Below are 13180 nucleotides of genomic sequence, written 5' to 3' on the forward strand. Positions count from 1 at the left end.
AGAAACCGCACAACCCTCAAGTGGCCGGCTTTCTATTCGCTTAGCCTTCTGGGTAAACGAGTCTATGAGCCAATGGAAGACATACATTTAGACCTCATAAAAAAACAAAAAAACTACCCTTCCCAGCATGAATTGTGGTTTAAGACTCCCTCCCCCGCCGACTTCGACAACTACATTTCCCAAAAGCCCACCGAGGCTGCGGAGCTCTCTGGGACAGGAGAGAGGTTCTCTCCAACCCTACGAAAGCAGAAAGAGACGCGGACCTTTTAACCGCACTTTGAAAGTGGAGACCCGCGTTCTAGCTGACGCGGAGGGAGTGATGGAGGTGGCGGCTAATTGCTCTTTGCGCGTAAAGCGGCCCCTGTTGGACCCACGCTTCGAGGGCTACAAACTGTCCCTGGAGCCTCTGCCCTGTTACCAGCTGGAGCTGGACTCAGGTGAGTGGGGTAGGGCCCCGAGCCCCCCTCGGCCCTCCGACTCAGACTCCTCTGGGACTGCGGCTTAGGCTGCCCGCCCTTCCCAGAAACGTGCCGGGCTCGGAGCAGTGGGGCCCTCGGTGCTCCGATCCTCCTTCCCTCGGATGTCGGATGCCTGGCGCGTGGCAGAGTTCTCCTTCGCTCCCGCCCACCCGCCGGAGGATCCTGCCATTAACGAAGCTTCCAGAAGCCTGTGTTGTATTACAGAGAAACTGGCCTATCCCAGCTGGACTTGCTCTTGACTTTCAACTTCCCTCCTCTGTGCATTTGCCCAGGCTGTGTTCTCCCCTACGTGGCACGCACAGCCTCTTCCCTTTAGACTACCCTGTCTTCCTTCAGAGTTCAGCCCTGGGGCTCCTTCCACACCGGGACCCCCTATCCCACCATCCTCAGTGGGTAGCATTGCCTTGAATTGACTTCGTAGTACTTTTTGCATCAGTTTACTTAAAGTTTACTTAAGCTCCCAGAGGGTAGGGACAGTTTTCCCTTTTTGACTTTGGATCCTCAGCCCCCAATTCAGGGGCAGCATCGTTCAGGTTAGAGATGGTCTTAGAAAGACCAGGTTTCAGGTACACAATGAGTAACTCACTTGTGTATCCCAGGCAGCTCCCACAGCTCTATAAAGGGGTAGGAGTTTACCAGGATTTCTTCGCCTTGATGGGAAGATGAGAGAGACAGTGGAAATTTCCAGGGCTCTCTTACTGAATGCTGTCTGACTTGAATTTCCTGTGACCTTCCCCCATCCCCTTCACCTCTGTTCCGCAGTGTTTACTGGAAGATCAATAGTGAAGGAGCAGCCTCAGTTTGTCTTTTTATGTGAAATCAGAACCACCCGCTTTGTATCATCTGCCCCACTGTGCCTAAGTCTGCCCTGGTATAACAGACAGGTTTAATCTTCGTCTTTCAAATACTGCTATGTAGACTTAGACGCTTTAGCACTAAGTTTTTCTTTTAAATTACTAGGAAACACCTACTGGCTTTAAAAAAAATTTCCAGTAAGATATTTAATCAGTCAGCAGACATTTTATTAAGCTCCTACTATGCTGTGCCAGGCACTGTACCAAACACTGGAGACACAAAGTTAAAAAATTTTTCCACAGGAGCTCACAGTCTAATTGGGGGAACCACGTGCAAATAATTGTGTACGAACAAAATATAATCAGGGATAATCTTAGAGGGAAGACCCTACCATCAAGGGGGATGGGGAAAGGTGCCCTGCAGAAGGGAGGGCTTGGTGAGACTTGAAGGAAACCAGGAGGCATAGATGAGGAGGGAGGGGGTTCTAGCCATCACTCAGTGTAATGTAAGTGCTGGAGTGGGGAGTTGTAGTTTGCTGTGCCAATATCACTGCATCCCAGAGTCACTGTGGAAAGTGACATGTAAGAAGACTGGAAAAGTGGTAAAGGACCAGATTATGAAGTATAAAGGCAATAGCTTACATTTATATAGCACTTATTTTCTCAGAATTTCTTGTGAGTTAGTTAGCGGAAGTAGTAATACGCCCATTTTGCTGCTGCTGAAACACATTGAGCAGCTTTAGTCAGCCAAAATAGTTAAAGTCACTGTGACTAGCAGAGGGCAGGTCTTCTGATGGTATTTCTTCCTCATGCTATTCCCTAGAGTAATCATGCTGGTAGTATTGATTGGACAAATCAAATTATGAAGTATCATATTTTAGGGAAATTTTGTGGGCATTTTCCATTTAATAATAAAATTGATAACATCTAGCAAACCACAACATTCCATTGCTGCTTCAGTACTTTTTCACAGAATTGAAGGTTGTCCTCCCATTCCTGCAGTGAAGGCAAGTACCCCTCCAGCAAGAGTTCTTTCCTAGTTTCAGAGTGAACAGAATACTAGCCCTAGAGGCAGGAAGACCTGAATTCAGTTCCTTTCCCAGATGCTTCTCAGCTGTGTGATCTTGGGCAGTTCCTTTTTCTCAACTTCACTCAGTTACTTCAATTGTAAAATAAAGATAAAACCCCATCAGGATAAATGAACCTCATATGATTGTTCTGAGGATCAGATGAGTCTTTCTAAACCTTAAAGTGTATATATATACAAATGTTAACTGTTATTGTTATTACAAAAATCTATAATTTAACAGATGTCCTGACTATTACTGATTTTAGTAAAGTTATTTTCTCCATTTAATACCATTTTCTTTTTTTTAAATAGTTAAGGTTTATTTTTAAATTAAAAATATTTAAAAAATCTGCCCTCACCCTCCATTGAGAAAAAGCCATCAATCCGTAGCAGTATAATCTCCTCAAAAATATTCCCGTATCAGCCTAGTTTGAAAATGTCTCCTGTATTTTAAATTAATTGCCCTTCTGTTAGGAAGTGAGTGACTTTCTATTACCTTTCTGTTAGGAAATGAATGAATGTTTCATCTTTATTCTTTTAGACTCATGTTCATCTTTGCTCTGATCAGAGTTCTAAAATTTTTATAAGTTTTTCTTTAAAATAGCATATAATACTGTTTTCATTGTGCATGAAAAACTGTATTTGTAAATTTTGTGGCTTGCTGGATACTATCAGTCTTGATAGTCAATGAAAATTGCCATAATGTTTGCCTAAAATGAGATAGATTTTGTCATCGTGTGTTTAGTCTGAAATAAAAACCTCTAACCAGGGATCTATGTATCTTTTAGGAAGTCTTTACTGATCAACTAGGGTTGTTTAAAGATCCATTCCACCATACTGTGAGCAGTTGGCATAGGGGCTTTCCAGTTTGAAACTCTTTCTACCATAGCCCCAGCAGCAGTTGGTTTGTAACTTACAGTTTTAGATAGTGGCCTGGAATCCTGAGATCTTATATGTATTGTTCCTGGCGAAACAGTTAATATGTACCAGAGTCTGAACTTCATTCTAAGCGTTTGAGAATCATACTGTCTCTCAATCTAGTGATAGGTCTGTAGTAAAGAGAATTGTTTAATTTGGTCAGAGATAAATTTTTTTCTATTTTCCATCATATTGATCTTCAAGCAAGAAACACCTAGAGTACCAATCCCACTTAATTAGCAGTTCAAAAAATTTGTAAATAGCCTTAAGGAACTTCTCCTAGATAATACTTTGTGGCATTGTGGATATAGTACTGTACTTGGAGGCAGAATCAGTTAACTTCTCCAAGCCTTGGTTTTCTCATCTTTATAACGAAGGAGTTGGTTTTAGTAGCCATTGCCACACGTGAGTTATGACTATAAAGTTAATGAAACTTATTTAAAAAAACAGTGCCCCATAGAAATGGGTGTTCTTCAAAGTTGTTAACACTGGGATGCAGCCATTGTTATCGCCATCTCACAAAAATGCTTTTGAAATTGTCTTCTGATGCAATGTGAAATATCTCTCTACCTACCCAGAGCCATATTTGCTCAGAGCACTGTGAGAGATAGACACAAACCCCAAAACACCCAAAACCTCCAATATCATTATATGATGTTCATACCCTTTGTTTTTATTCATTTTTTAAAAAAATTCAGTCAGTCTGCATGCAGTTACACCTTCATCTCTAAGTGGTTCTTTACCTGATCAGGGTGCTCCAGCAACAAAACACTGATGCGTGTCTTGTGCTTCATGCCACATATTCTCATTTCATATACAGAATTTACAGTCATTCACTTTTACATTATGCAATGCCATTTACAGGTATTCAGTAAGTACAAATCAATAGTCCTTACTTGATGAGGAGGGAAAAAAGTAAATAGAGAAGAGGGTTGAAATGGTTAAAGAAGAAACTGTATAGAGTGTGATACTATAGAAGGAATGTTGAATTTGGTCAGTGGTTTTGTTTTTCTGTCTCTGCTCAATGACTAACTGGGTGAGTTGAGGCAAGTAATTTGACTCCAGATTTCTCATCTATGTAGTGAGGTAATTATAGAATTTCAGAGTTGGAAGGGCCCTCAGGTCAATCTAGGTCAACCCATAGTGGAGATAAAGATCTCCTCTAACATAAGTGACAAATGGCCACCATGTTTTGATTGAAGACCTCAAAGAAGGGGGACCCCCACTGTTTCCTAAGGCAATCCATTCCATATTTGGGTAGCTTTAATTTGATCCTCATTCATTGATGACTATGTCTGTAACAAGGACCAGTATAGAAATGATGAAATATTTGTTTTTGCACTGGCAGGTAGTAAATTTTGGAAACTTCTTGGCAGCATACTTTTATAAAAGGTCATTCAGTCTGAGGGGCAGCTAGGTGGTGCAGTGGATAAAACACCAGTGCAGGAGTAAGGAGGACCTGAGTTCAAATCTCACCTCAGACACTTGACACTCATTAGCTGTGTGACCTTGGGCAAGTCACTTAACCCCAGTTGCCTCATCCTGGGTCATCTCCAGTCATCCTAATGAATATCTGGTCACTGGATTCAGATGGCTCTGGAGGAGAAGTGAGGCTGGTCTGCACAGCCCTCCCTCACTCAAAACAAAGTCGAGTGCAAGTCATGTCATTATTTCTTTTATGGCATGGTCTTTTTTGGCAACAAAGGATAAACACACACACACACACACACACATACACACACATACATTCTCCCTCTCTACAGAATTTTATATCCATTGATTTAATTTTTATAGGTGCAACATGAGAAACTTGATCCTTTCGCATGAAAACCCTTCAGGTGCCTCATCCTTACCATTCTAAGGAAGTTGCCAACGTCATCTCCAGTAATCCCAGCAAGTGTTTAAGCCCTGGGAATATCCAAAGTTTAGGAACTCTATAAATCAGCCAAGTAAGGATAAAGGAAGGTGGCAGAATCCTTTTTCACTGAAGGTTGTAACTACAGCAACACATCACTTATCCTATGTTCTCAGGAAATTGTGTCTAGGCTTGGGGAGGTAGCAGCCCTAGTCTTCTGCTTGGCATAGATCACATCACTTTCAGTTCTGGATATCAAACTTTTTTCTTAATTTTAGGTTTTTTTAAAATTAAATTTTTTTTTTGATTACATTTTAAGTTACAATCTCTCCTTTCTCCACTCTGCACTAGAGAAGGCTACCACTTCTCACACAGACACACACACACACACGTATGTATGTGTATATATATGTATAGCTCTATGTGAAACCATACTATGTATACTTCTGTTTTTTAAAAATTTATTTATTTTTAGTTTCCACAAGATTTTGACTTCCAAATTTTCTCCCCATCTCTCCCCTCCCGCACCCCAAGACATCGTGCATTCTGATTACCCCTTCCCGCAGTCTTCCCTCCCTTCTATCACATTCCCTCCCTTCTCTTATCCCCATCTCCTCTATTTTCTTGTAGGGCAAGATAGATTTCTATACCCCATTACCTGTATTTCTTATTTCTCAGTTGCATGTAAAAACAATTTTTAACATTAGTCTTTAAAACTTTGAGTTCCAACTTCTCTCCCTTCCTCCCTCCGCACTCATCCCCTACTGAGAAGGCAAGCAGTTCAATCTAGGTAATACATGTATAGTTATGCAAAAGACTTCCATAAAAGTCATGTGTAAGACTAACTATATTTCCCTCCATACTATCCTGGCTCCCATTTATTTTATTCTCTCTTTTGACCCTATCCCTCCTCAAAAGTGTTTAACTCTGATTACCCCCTCCTCCCATTTGCCCTTCCTTCTGTCATCCCCCTCACACCATACTTATCCCCTTCTCTCCTACTTTGCTGTAGTGTAAGATAGATTTTCATACCAAATTGAGTGTGCATGTTATTCCCTCCTTAAGCCAAATGTGATGAGAGTAAGCTTCACTCTTTCCCTCTCATTTCCCCCCTTTTCCCCTCCATTGAAAAATCTTTTTCTTGTCTCTTTTATGACAGATAATTTGCCCCATTCCATTTCTCCCTTTCTCCTCCCAATATATTCCTCTCTTACCCCTTAATTTTCTTCTTTTAGATATCATCCCTTCCTATTCAACTCACCCTGTGCCCTCTATATATATATGTGTATAATCCCTCCAACTACTCAAATACTGAGAAAAGTCTCAAGAGTTACAAATATTATTTTTCCATGTAGGAATGCAAACAGTTCAATTTTAGTAAGTCCCTTATGATTTCTCTTTCCTGTTCACCTTTTCATGCTTCTCTTGATTCTTGTGTTTTAAAGTCAGATTTTCTATTCAGCTCTAGTCTTTTCATCAGGAATGCTTGAAAGTCCTGTAATTCATTGGGTGACCATTTTTTCCCCTGAAGTATTATACTCTATTTTGCTGGGTAGGTGATTCTTGGTTTTAATTCTAGTTCTTTTGACTTCTGGAATATATTCCAAGCCCTTTGATCCCTAAATGTAGAAGCTGCTAGATCTTGTGTTATCCTGATTGCATTTCCACAATACTCGAATTGTTTCTTTCTGGCTGCTTGCAGTATTTTCTCCTTGACTAGGGAACTCTGGAATTTGGCTACAGTATTCCCAGGCATTTTTCTTTGTGGCAGTTGATGAATTCTTTCAATATTTATTTTACCCTCTGGTTCTAGAATATCAGGGCAGTTTTCCTTGATAATTTCATGAAAGATGATGCCTAGGCTCTTTTTTTTGATCATGGCTTTTAGGTAGTTCCCTAGTTTTTAAATTGTCTCTCCTGGATCTATTTTCCAGGTCAGTTGTTTTTCCAGTGAGATAGTTTGCATTGTCTGCTGTTTTTTTCTTTCCTTTGGTTTTGTTTTATAGTTCCTTGATTTTTCATAATGTCATTAGCTTCCATCCACTCCATTCTAACATTTAAGGAATTATTTTCTTCAGTGAGCTTTTGGATCTCCTTTTCCATCTGGCCAGTTCCGCTTTTTAGGGCATTCTTTTCCTCATTGGCTTTTTGGATCTCTTTTGCCATTTGGATTAATCTGTTTTTTAAAGTGTTATTTTCTTCAGCAAGTTTCTGGGTCTCCTTTAGCATGCTTTTTGACTCCCTTATCATGATTTTCTTGCTTCACTCTCATTTTTCTTCGCAGTTTTTGCTCTACTTCTCTTACTTGATTTTCAAAATCCTTTTTGAGCTTTTCCATGGCCTGAGACCAATTCATATTGTTTTTTGGAGGCTTTTGATGGAGGTGCTTTTATTTTGTTTTCTTCTGTTTTCATGCTTTGGTCCTCCTTGTCACCAAAGTAAGATTCTAGAGTCTGATTCTTTTTCCAGTTTTTGCTCATTTCCTCAGCCATTTACTTGATTTTTGAGCTCTTTGTCAAGGTAGTTCTCTGGTTCCAGCGGGGGTGGGGGCTGTACTGTCAGCCGCTCCATCCCCCTACAGTCTGTGAGCCTAGAGCTTCAGAAACAGTTACTGCTCGTGCCCCTGCTGCTGTTGCAGCTGCTGAGGGTTCCTTCATCCCCTCCCCCTTCTGTTGCCCTGGGCCTGGGGCCGGACCACTCCACTCTTCTTCTGCACTGGTCCCACAGGCTTTTTCCACTGACCTTCCAATTTGTCCTTGGCCTGAAGTCTGGAAACTGCCATAGGTGGGAGAGATTCAGTTTTCCCAAGGCCTGATCACGTCCGCTCTGTGCCAGTATGACCTACGCTGGCCTTTGCCCTGGCCTCTGCATGGCGTAATAGACACTTCCCGTGACCCTTCCAGGTTGTGTTGAGCTGGAGATTTGTTTCACTCCATCTTTCTGTGGATTCTGCAGCTCCCAGATTTGTTTAGAGTCATGTCTTACAGGTATTTGACTGAGCTTGGCAGGAGCACTCTAGAAAGTGCATACTATTACTCCGCCATCTTGGCTTTGCCCCCTGCATCCTATGTATACTTCTATTTATCATTTCCTTCTCTGGAAGTGGGGGTAACATCTTCCTTCACAGGTCCTTCATTTGAATGTTTATAATATTCATAATAACAGTCATTCACAGTTGTTCTTTGAACAATATTGCTATTATTGTATACAACTTTCTCTTTGTCCTGCTCATTTTGCTTTTCATTATTTCATGCAAGTTTTCCCATGGTTTTTTCTGAAATAATATTGCTTAGCATTTCTTATAGTACAGTAATAGTCCATCACAATCATATACCACAACTTGTTTATTCATTCCCCCGTTGATGACCATCCCCTCAATATCTAGTTCTTTGCCACTGCAGAGAAAGCTGCTACAAATATTTTGGAACATAGAGGTTCTTTTCCTTTTTCTCTGATCACCTTGGGAAACAGACCTAATAGTGAAATTGTTGGGTTATACACAGTTTTAAAACTCTTTGGGTATAATTCCAGATTGTTCTCCAAAATGGTTGAATCATTTCACAGTTCCACCAACAGAGTATTAGTGTCCCAGTTATTCCAGTCCCCTCCAGCATTTGTCATTTTCCCCTTTTATTATCTTATCGAATCTGATAGGTGTGAGATGATACTGCAAAGTTATTTTAATTGTGTTTCTCTAGTCAACAATGCTTTTTTCATAGGACTATATATAGCTTTAATTTCTTCAAACAAAAAAAATGCCTATTCATATCCTTTGACCATTTATCAATTTAGGGATGACTCATGTGCTTATAAAATTGACAAAGTGCTCTGTATATTTGAGATATGAGATCTTTATATGAGAATCTGTCTAAAAATTTTCCCCTAGTTTTCTTCTTTCCTTCTAATCTTGGCTACATTGGTTTGATTTATACAAAAACTTTTAAATTTAATGTAGCAAAAAATTATCCCTTGTATATCTCACAGTGTTCTCTATGTCTTGTTTATTCATAAATACTTCTCCTGTCCATAAGTCTGAAAGGTAGTATGTTCCATGTTCTTCTAATTTATTTAAGATATCTCTTTTTATGGTTAGGTCATGTATCTATTTTGACTTTTTCATGGTAAATGGTATAAGATATTGGTCAATACCTAATTTCTGGCATATTACTTTACAGTTTTCCCAACAATTTTTTTTTTAACCAAATAGTAAATTCTCATCCCCAAAGCTTAAATCTTTGCATTTGTCAAACACAAAGTTACTATAAAAATACTATAATAATTTATTATTGCGTACTGTATGTCTGCCCTGTTCAACTGATCCACCTTTATGTTTCTTAGCCAGTATCAGATAGTTTAGATAATTACTTCTTATAAATGTAAATTAAGATCTAGTCCTGCTAAACCGCCTTCCTTTACTTTCTCATTAATTCCTTTACATTATTAACCTTTTGTTCTTCCAAATGAGTTCTATTACTATTTTTTCTAGTGCAATGAAATTTTTTCTCAATATTTAATTGAGGTGGCATTGGATAAGTAGAATAGTTTGGGTAGAATTACCCTTTTAATTATATTGGCTCTGCCCACCCATGAGCAGTTACTCTCCTTCCAATTATTTAAATCTGACTTTATTTGTATAACAACTGTTTTATATATATTCATATAGTTTCTGGGTTTATCTTGGCAGCTATATTTTATACTGGCTACAGCTGTTGTAAATAGAGTATCTCTTACTATCTCTTCTTGCAGGGCTTTGTTGGTGACCTGTAGAAGTGCTAATGACTTAGGTAGGTTTACTTTATATCATGCTATTTTGCTAAAATTATTGTTTCAACTAACTTTTTAGTTGAATCTCTAGGATTTTCCAAATATATCATCAAATCGTCTGCAAAAGAAATAGTTTTATTCCCTTGTTGCCCATCCTGATTCCTTAAATTTCTTTTTTTTCTATTATTGCTAATACAATATTGAATAATATTGGAGATAATAGCCATCCTTGTTTCACTCCTCATCTTATTAGGAAGGCTTTTTAGTTTATCCCCATTACAAATAATGCTTGCTGATGGTTTTAGGTAGATAGGTCTTTTCAGCTTAAGGAAATAAAATCTATTTTTACCTACCCTTTCTAGCGTTTTAAATTGCTGTTGTAGTTTGTCAAAAGTCTTTTCTGCACCTCTCGATATAATCATGATTTTTTTTGTTACTTTTGTTATAATGTATAACAATTATATATATATAACAATTATATATATAATATAATCAATTATGTTAATAGTTTTCCTTACCCAATCTCTGTATTCTGAGTATAAATTTTACTTGGTCACAGTGTATAATCTTTGTGATATATTCTTGTAGTCTCCTAGTTAGTATTTTATTTAGGATTTTTGCATCCCTCTTCATTAATGAAATTTGTCTATGTTCTTCTTTTTTCTGTTTTGGCTCTTCCTTGTTTAGGTATCAGTACCATATTTGTTTCATAAAAGGAGTTTGGTAAGACTCCTTTGCCTATTATTTAAAATAATTTATTTAATCTTATAATTAGTTTATCTTTAAATGTTTAGTAGAGTTCACTTGTAAATCCATCTGGTCCTGATATGTTTTTCTTAGGAAGCTCATTTATGGCCTGTTCAGTTTCTTTCTCTAAAATAAGTTTTCTGTTAATCTAGGCAGTTCCTATTATTATAAGTATTCTTCCATTTTACTTAAATTGTTAAATTTATTGGCATATAATTGGACAACTCCTGGATGACACGTTAGGAAGGCCATTGATAAGCTTGAAAATAGCCAGGAAAGAGTTATCTGGATGGGAAGGGTGAGTTCATGCCATGTGAAGATCACTTTATGGGAATGTTAAGCCTGGAGGAGAGATAACTTGGGCATGAGGGGAGGATGTTAACTCTCTTCAGGTTTTTGAAGAGCCCTTGTTAGGCTTATACTTTTTAGCTATGACAGCAGAATTAGGAAATTGATTAAAGGGAAATTTTGTCTTGCTATAAGGAAAAACTTATTATTTAGAGCTATCCCAGATTGGACTGGGCTGTGTTGGGAGGTTGGTTGCTTGGTTGGTTGAGTGGTCCTGTGTCAGTGTCTCCCATGTCATGCAATTAAATCCACAGTTCTTGAGAGAGACTTTGAAAGTTTCCTTGTATCGCTTCTTCTGACCACCATATGATTGCCTCCCCCATGTGAGTTCTCCATAAAATAGTCTTTGGCAAGTGTACATTTTACATTCAAACAACGTGGCCAGCCCATCAGAGTTGTGCTGTCTGAATCATAGTTTGAGTGCTTGACAGTTCAGCTTGAGCAAGGACTTCAATGTCTGATACCTCATCCTGCCAGATGATCTTCAGAATCTTCCTAAGGCAGTTCAAATGGAAGCGATTCAGTTTCTTAGCACTAGTAGATTGTCCATGTTTCACGGGCATGCAACAATGGCTCTGTAGACCTTCAGTTGGGTAGTCAATCTAATACCTTTTCTCTCCCGGACTTTTCTTCAGAGCCTTGCAAACACTGAGCTAGCTCTGGCAATGTGGGGAGGTAAGTACAGTAGAACTCACTAGGGTGTAAGCAAAAGCTAGATGACCACTTGCTGGCCATGATGCAAGAGGATTCTTTTGCAGGTATGAATGTGACTGGATGGCCCAGTGGCCTCTGAGGTTCCTTCTTCTCCATGAGATCCTGTTAAATACTTGAATAAAATTGTCATGATCCTCTCAAATCTCCTCTAGTCTAGCATGATCACCCCCATTTCCTTCAGCTAATCCTCCTATAACATTGGTTATTAGTTTCTAAAGTGTACTCCCAATAGTTATAATTCTTGAACATTTAATAATTTTAGCACTTTAGTGTTTCTCTACTTCACATTTTCACATATTACAAATTGACCAGCAAACATTCATGCTTCGTAACAGTTTCAGAAAGAGTTAATGCCACCCTGGGGCAGTATTTTTAATTTCCATTAACAAGGAGAACTACATGACTATTCTGTATCTTGTGGAGGCTTAAAAATCTTGAAGCTTCTTGAGGGCAGGTAGTTTAATTTTTTCCCCTTATATTCTTCTTGTGTAGCATTGGGACTTTCACCTACATATGTGATTGTTAAATTGAAGAGAAGTGATAGAAATAGATGAGATCTGTGATCCTGTTGATATAGTTATCTCCTTCCCTGATGCTGATTGTGAGCTGGTCAAGCTTTGATTCTCATTTGTCTTTCCTTATGTAACTAGAAAGACTTCCTTTAGGTCTTTTGACAAAAACAAAAAATAAAAAAAAAATTTTGATTAGTAATATAGCACTCCTTCTCTTCATCTCTTATCTTTCACTTACATGACATGGTACCTTACCTCCTTTGATCCATATATGCTTGTTGAGATATATATATATATTTTTTTCTTCCCAATGATGTATCACTGCTTTATGTTCTTTTGCACTGTTTTATATATGTTTATAAATTTCATCCACATGGTAGTGCTACAGAACAGTCATGTTATTGAATGATGCCTAGCCACTTAATGTGATTAAATTTTTTTACCTATTGTTGTAAAAGACTGCTTTTTTCCAGACTATTTAAAATGGTTTTTTTTGAAGGTATAGTATTTCAAGTCAAAACTGATGAAAATTATACAAAAATGATTGCCAAATTTAACTATGCAGGATATCTTCAAAATCTTAGTGCAGTTTTAGGCTTTAGTAGTTTAAAGCTGCACTAAGACTTCTGAGACAGTGTATATCTAAGTAGTTGATAATCCCTTCCTGATGCCGGGAATCTGGACATATGGATAGGAAAGGCTTGGCTCAACCAGAAATCCAGTCAGATCTCTGCACAATGTTGATATTGATGAATGCACTGTCAGTTTCAAAGTAATATATCACTTGTGGAAATTTCTAAACATAGATAGGTTTAGGATTTAAATAATGAAGCTAAGTATAATCAACCCAGCAACAACAAAATAAAATTACATCTTTTCTATTCTGCCTCATTAATGATAAAACAACTTGTAGTGACAGAAATGGCCAGAAGAGGGAGACTTGGTACTGTTGTTAATCTCTTTAAATGGCAATTTGATTT

General features: G+C 38.3%; 1 protein-coding gene across 4 annotated transcripts in view; it reads left to right on the forward strand.

Annotated features, from left to right (window-relative positions):
- The first annotated feature begins 4 nt into the window (after positions 1-4).
- Positions 5-13180, forward strand: part of NUDCD1 (NudC domain containing 1) — a 109413-nt gene continuing 96237 nt past the window's right edge. For all 4 annotated transcript variants that reach the window (XM_072603269.1, XM_072603270.1, XM_072603271.1 and 1 more), the window contains exon 1: positions 5-437. In XM_072603269.1, coding sequence (XP_072459370.1) covers positions 128-437 — 310 coding nt within the window. In that variant the 5' untranslated portion in view covers positions 5-127. The remainder of the gene's footprint in view (positions 438-13180) is intronic.

This window comes from Notamacropus eugenii, chromosome 4 (assembly GCF_028372415.1).
Source record: "Notamacropus eugenii isolate mMacEug1 chromosome 4, mMacEug1.pri_v2, whole genome shotgun sequence".
Classification (NCBI taxonomy): Eukaryota; Metazoa; Chordata; class Mammalia; order Diprotodontia; family Macropodidae; genus Notamacropus; species Notamacropus eugenii.